Here is a 7,152-nt window from a genome sequence, read left to right as displayed (position 1 = left end):
CACAGGCCTGCGCCAAGGACTGAAAGAGGAAGCAGAAGGCAGGCCCCCTCCCCGCCCCCCCGCAGTAACTACCCAGGGCCTGTGGGCTCCGGTGACCGGGGAGGACACGCACGGGTACCAAGGGTCTCCTTTGCCCTCGTCCCGGGAACTCTGAAAAACTTTTACACTTTCAACCTGAAAGTCTCATGATACTGTATTACAATGCTTCTACAGTAAAAGTCTTATAAAAAAACTAGGTCTATCACCATGTGCAATATAAAGCAGAAAAAATAATAGAGGCTCCCAGGTGAAACCCCTGCCTCCTGCGTGTCCTGCTGAGCTATCAGGGAAGCCCTCCAGGTGGCGCTAGAGGCAAAGCACCCGCCGCAACGCAGGCGACTAGGAGACACGGTTGGATCCCTGGGCCGGGAAGATCCCCCTGGAGGAGGGCATGGGAACCCACTCCAGTATTCCTGCCTGGAGAATCCCGTGGACAGAGGATCCTGGCGGGCTCTAGTCCGTGGGGTCGTGAAGAGTCAGATGTGACTGAAGCAACTTAGCAGGCACACACTACATCTATTAAAGAAATTAAAGTTAAAACCTTCCACAAAGAAAATCTCAGGCTTCACTGGTGAATTCTACCACGCATTTAAGGAAAAATTCTAACAGAAAACTGAAAAGGAGGGACTATTCTTCTACTGATACTATGAGGCCAAAAAGTAACACAAAACCAAAAAGTAACATTACAAAACGCTACAGCTAATATCCCTCAAGAACACAGAAAGGATAACACATCCTGACCAAAGGAGGTTTATCCCAGGAACACAAGGCTGGAAACATCTGGAAATTAGTCAGTGTAATTCACCATATTAACACGCTATTTGACGATGAAAAGAACCCTATGGTCACCCAGCAGAGGCAGGAAAAGCACCTGAGAAAATTAAACACCCATTTCATACAAAAACTCTCAGCAAAGTAGGATAAACTGCTAAACTTGGTAAAGGGCATCTACCAAAAATAAACAAACAAAACCAAAGCTAACATCATACTTAAGAGTACAAGACTAACTGCTTTCTCCCTAAAGTCAGGAACAAGACAAAAATGTCCACTTTGGCCACTTCTAGTCAACACTGCACTGGAAGTTCCAGCCCATGGAATAAGCGTATCTAGAGAGCAATGCAAGAGGGAAGACTTGCAGATGACAAGATCTTGGATACAGAAAGTCCAGTGAACACTAGAATTAATAGTTTAGTTCAGCAACACTGCACAATCGATGCACAAAAATCAATTGTAGTTTTTTCTACATGAGCAATGAAAACTCAAGAAATTGAAATAAAAAAACCACTTACACTAACATCAAAAAATATAAAATATTGGAAAACAATATGCAAGCTCCACACACTGAAAATTACAAAACAAGACTGAGATAATTTTGCTAAAAAACTTAAATAAATGGAGATATGTATTATGTTATATGGGTTAGAAGACCAAATATCGTTAAGATGTCAGTTTCCCTCACATGTATCTATAATGTCAGTGCAATCCCAGTCAAAACTAACTCCTACTGGGGCTTCCCTGGTGTTCCAATGGTTAAGAACCCGCCTTGCAATGCAGGGACGTGGGTTTGATCCCTGCTCAGGGAATTAAGATCCCATATGCTGTGAAGCGCCTGAGCCCACGAGCCGCAACTAGAGGGAAGCCCGAACGACACCACTGCTGGGATAGAGCAACGAGCAGTCCATGCAGAGGTGCTGGTGTGGAGGTGATGTGGGGCGGGGCGGGGGGGTGCCAAAGAAATGGACTGTAACTGCTTTTTCAAACAAAGTGAGAGAGACAGAGGGAAGGAGACAGCGTGGTGGGAGACAGGCTGAGAATAAACGAGTTTTTTTAAAAGATTAGATTCAGGCATTTTTTAAATATTGCAGCATACTTCATATTCTATACGTGTGTTTTATTTCTTCCTTCATCTCACCCGTTTCGTGTTTTCTCCTCGTCACTGACACCCACCCGCAGCTGCATGAACTTTTTTTTTAATGCCACACCACAAGGCAGGCAGCATCTTAGTCCCCTGGCGGGCTTGAACCCGTGAGCCCCGCAGCAGAAGCACAGAGTCTTAACCAGGACTGCCAGGGCAGGCCCGCACAGTCACCCGGTCTTATGTGCTTAGCTCCTGCTGCTCTTGCTCAGTTATGACCCCCACAGATCTTTGACTCTGAGCTCCAGACCTCCGTTAGACACAGATGCAGGTACCCTCCCTCTGTGCCCTGGACAGACCCTGCTCCCCGGCGCCCGGCTGCGTATTTACTTGCTGCAACCACACAGATCCTTGCACACCGGTCCTCTTCACCGTCCATGGTCGACCGAGGAGTCCGCCGACCTCCCTTCGTATCATCTTCCACACACAGGCACACACACTCACAGTCCTCTCGCACCAGCCACCTCTGAACTCTTTCCCCTCATCCCTTCATGCCTAGACTACAGCTACTTCCTTCAAGCTGTTGAGATAATCTTCAAAATCTCCCTGTCAATACCTAGAGATAAAGGCATATAGGTCAAGACATCTATCTTTTGATTCCCCTCCCCTTTGGCTGTGCTGAGTGGCATGTAGAATGTTAGATCCCAGACCAGGGATTGAACCCACAGCCCCTGCCTCAGAAGGCAGAGTCGTAACCACTGGACCACCAGGAAGTCCTGACCCAACAGCTATCTTTTCTGCTGAGCTGATAAAGAAGCCTTACAATACCAGAGTCCCAGCTAAGGCATCACTCTGCTTCTGCCTCTGCTGGACTTGCCCAGCTTGACGTGAAATCACAGAGTTCACAGTGCTTTCCCCCAGCCTGCCAGAGCAGGACGTCTGAACTGCTACTCTGGGAATCTCCTCTTCAACAAAAGCGGGTACGCTCTAACTTCACTGAGAACATCATCCAAAGCCCATCACCAGCACGAAGGCTCTAGAGACCAGCAAGAGAGAGACAGCTGGCACGACATCAAACGAAGAAAACACTCTAACTTCACCAAGAAGATCATTCAAAGCCCATCACCACTGTGAAGGCTCTACAGACCAGCAAGAGACAGCTGGCGAAACATCAAACAAAGAAAAACATGCTATGTATACACTTAAGAAGGATTTCAAGTCTGTTGTGCACTTCTTTGGCTGACATTTTTAAAAAACAAACAAAAATATGATGCATTGTCTTTTTCTCTTGGCTTGAGAATGCCAGAGTCTGCTCTTCCAACTTTTTTTGGTTTTCATTGTTAAAAACACTGATACTTGACAAGAAAATCCAGCATCTCTTGGCTTACAAAGAGCTCTGTTGATAAAAATGACCTCAGTAAGTCAATACTAATCTGTGTCAGGTTGGAGGCTGCATTCCCATTTTACAGCTGAGGAAGCCAAGGTCCAGCGGCCTGAGTAAACTTCTAAGGCTGGATGGTCACTGGGACTAAAACCCTGTCCAGCCTTCCTGTAGTTTGCTGAAGCTTCTGTTGAACTGGAATGCATTTCACCTACTTCATTCATAAAGTTTTAGCCATGAACTAGTTCCCCGTTCACCCCGCTCCAGTAGTCTGGCCTGGACGGACGAGCCTGGTGGGCTGCAGCCCATGGGGTCCCGAAGAGTCGGACCCAACTGAGCGACTTCACTTTCACTTTTCACTTTCACGCACTGGAGAAGGCAATGGCAGCCCACTCCAGTGTTCTTGCCTGGAGAATCCCAGGGACGGGGGAGCCTGGTGGGCTGCCATCTATGGGTCGCACAGAGTCAGACACGACTGAAGCAACTTAGCAGCAGCAGCAGCAGTTCTCCCTTCTAATGTATGGGCCACCACAGTGAGAAAAGAAACAAATTTTTACTTACTTCAAAAGTACTAACTTCAAGATCTTCAAATTTCCCTGAAAGTGACATTCCTGCACAGTTTACAAGCATGTCCACCGGGCCCAGCTTCTCCTGCGCCTGGAAGTTTATCAAATTGGGCATCGAGGAAGAGAAACAAAGAAGCCGTGAGTAGCCTATCAAGCCAGTAAATAAAATCTATAAAACTATCAGACCTACAGGGAAGATATGCCAACTCCAAGCCACACATCAAACCGGCAAGGACCAATCAAAAGGCGAGTGGATTAACTTCAACTGACCCAACCTCTTACTTGTTTTATGACGTTCTCTACTTGGCTATAGTCTTGAGATACATCAACTGATATACAAAGCACCACCTGTTAGAAAGAGAAAAAAATGATCAAAGCTATGCAGGGCTTTAAAAGAACTGTCTTTAAAAATTAAAGGCACATTTTTCCAGTAGATAAGGAGCGCAATTTGGATGTTCCGATTGCAGGGCTTGAAACCTGATGACAATGCAATCAGGAGAGGCAAATCGGGGATGGGAGGGCAGGTCTTCCAGTGGTTCAGCAGTAAAAGACTCCGCCCACAATGCAGGGGATGCAGGAGACAGGGGTTCGATCCCTGGGTCTGGAAGATTCCCTGGAGGAGGGCACGGCAACCCATTCCCAGTGTTCTTGCTTGGAGAATCCCATGGACAGAGGAGCCTGGGGGGCTACAGAGCGGGACATGACTGAAGCAACTCAGCCTGCACACATGGGCAATTTTTGGCAGGGGGAAAAAAAACTGTTAACAAACTACCACGGAAAAAATGTCGCCAGGGCCCTGCTTATGCTTCGCAGAGAAACAGGCCAGCTCTGGGAAGGGAGGCCACCCTGGGACCCTCCTGCACGCCCTAGCCCTGAGGACATTCCCCTTCCTGGATGTGCAAGTCAAGGACTTTCCACAGGACCTGAGGCTTCTGCCGGGTGAAGAGCGGGGCTAACGAGAGGGAGAGGGAGCGGACACGGCGTCAGCGAGACTGGCCTTCACTGGACGCTCCAGATCCGTGTTCCAGATGATGCCCCTTCTCTACTAGAGCTCACAGGGACAGGAAAACAAAACAACAAAACTGGGGGGACCCACCGAGCTGGCAGCTTTCCAATGTCTGTGGGCTTCAGAGAAGGGGGTACAGACGGAGGCCCCGGTACTAGAGAAAAAACCCCCCACACACAAAGAGAGGTAGATGAGGACATCTGCTTGCAGCACAGAATGCAAAGGGAGAAAAATGCAAGCAGCCAATAAAAGAGAACTGATTCAATAAACTCTGGGGTACCCAGGATTATGCCACAGCTGTTTTAAGAGACGAGGCAGATTTATCTGACTGATGTGCAAAGTTCTCTTTGCTTCACCACCTTAGCATCTTAACATTACTGACTCAATGGACATGAGTTCGAGCAAACTCTGGAAGATGGTGAAGGACAGGGAAGCCTGGCATGCTGCAGTCCAGCAGTCCACGGGGTCACAAAGAGTTGGACGTGACTTAGCGACTTAACAACAAAAACAACCAAGTTCTCTAACATATTTCTGGAGAGAAAAAATGAGGCAATTCAAACCGCAGTGAGACACCATTTAAAACCCATCAGAAAAGCGAAAATTACAAAGTCTGTTAATACCAAGTATTGGCAAGGAGTCACTAGGGGCAGGAGTGTAACCATTTTGGTGATGCATGCACTCAACTCAACAATTTCATTTCTAGGTGTATTCCATCCTTGTACAAAGTACACAGAGATGAACTTTAGCAACAGCAAGAAAGAAAGCAAACTGAAAAAAAAAATGGAGACAACCTAAATACCCACCCACAGTAGAGCTGATGGAGGACAGTCTGCACAGACAAGAGAACTCTAGACAGAGAGCTGATGGATGGAGGACAGTCTACACAGACAAGAGAACTCTAGACAGAGAGCTGATGGACGGAGAACAGTCTACACAGACAAGAGAACTCTAGACAGAGAGCTGATGGATGGAGGACAGTCTACACAGACAAGAGAACTCTAGAAAGAGAGCTGATGGATGGAGGATAGTCTACACAGACAAGACACTCTAGACAGAGAGCTGATGGATGGAGGAGAGTCTACATATAGAAGAAAACTCTAGACAGCATAAAAAAAAAATGAACGATTACTTCATGCAGCAACTGAGGGATTTTACCAACAATATCAGGTGAAGAGATCAAGTTGCCTAAGAATACACAAAGAATGATGTTGTATAAACTTAGAGAAAATAAGCTAGTGATTGCCGAGGGTCAGGAGGGGCTGGAAAAGAAGAAGGACTGACTGCTAAAGAACATGGACCTCCTTTACGGGAGGATGAGAGTGTTCCATGACTGAACGTGGCAATAACTGTAACTCTGTGGATATGCTAAAACCCACTGAACTGCACACCTTAAATCAGTGAGCTAAACGGTATGTGAAATTCTATCTCAACAAAGCTATCAAAATAAGAATGATGCCATAAAGTTCAAAAAGCAGCAGAAGTAAACACTCTTCTTAGGGTGACATGCACTTATGGTCAAATTACTAAAAAAAAAACAATGGAAGGGAACTCCCTGGTGGTCCGGTGGTTAAGACTTTCAATGCAGGGGGCGAGGGGTTGATCCCTGGTCAGGGAACTAAAGTTCTACATGCTACGTGGCACAGCCAAAAAACTAAAAAACAAAAGAAAAAAAACTATGAAAATCAAGTTGGGGGTTACCTCTAGGAATGAGACAGAAGGATAAGGCTGATGTGGGCAAACAGAGGAGATTTCAGGGGCCCCAGCCTAGAAAATGCCATTTCTTAAGTTGGGTGATGAGTGTGTGGCTATTAATTTATCATTATGTTTTAGCCTAAAATATATATTGTATACATACACATACCATTGCATTCATCAAAAAATTGCATAATCAAAAAATATTTTTAATACCTCCTTCCCCTTATGTTAATTTGAATAAATAACTGAAATGAGATCATTTTCTAGGAAAGCATTCTGTTATTGGATCACTTGAATTTGTCTATGTGTGTTAGAGGATATGCATTGCTTTGGTAATAACCTGAAATCCAAAATAATTCAAACAATTTCACCATTTTAAAAACAATGTAATTAGGAACAGTTGACATGTTTTCATGGGAAATAGATGGGGAAACAGTGGAAACAGTGTCAGACTTTATTTTTCTGGGCTCCAAGATCACTGCAGATGGTGACTGCAGCCATGAAATTAAAAGACGCTTACTCCTTGGAAGGAAAGTTATGACCAACCTAGATAGCATATTCCAAAGCAGAGACATTACTTTGCCAACAAAGGTTCATCTAGTCAAGGCTA

The 7,152-nt window shown here is 45.7% G+C and overlaps 1 protein-coding gene across 1 annotated transcript in view; it reads right to left on the bottom strand.

The window, feature by feature from the left end:
• Window positions 1–7,152, bottom strand: part of KDSR (3-ketodihydrosphingosine reductase) — a 34,310-nt gene that overhangs the window by 22,415 nt on the left and 4,743 nt on the right. The window contains exons 4-5 of the mRNA XM_010854815.1: window positions 4,124–4,189; window positions 3,837–3,932 (exon numbers count right to left, since the gene is read on the bottom strand). Of these exons, the coding sequence (XP_010853117.1) occupies window positions 3,837–3,932; window positions 4,124–4,189 (162 nt within the window). The remainder of the gene's footprint in view (window positions 1–3,836; window positions 3,933–4,123; window positions 4,190–7,152) is intronic.

Source organism: Bison bison, unplaced genomic scaffold, assembly GCF_000754665.1.
Source record: "Bison bison bison isolate TAMUID 2011002044 unplaced genomic scaffold, Bison_UMD1.0 scf7180017864349, whole genome shotgun sequence".
Lineage (NCBI taxonomy): Eukaryota > Metazoa > Chordata > Mammalia > Artiodactyla > Bovidae > Bison > Bison bison.
The sequence above is the reverse complement of the archived record's forward strand: the minus strand, read 5'-3'. Positions and strand labels throughout refer to the sequence as shown.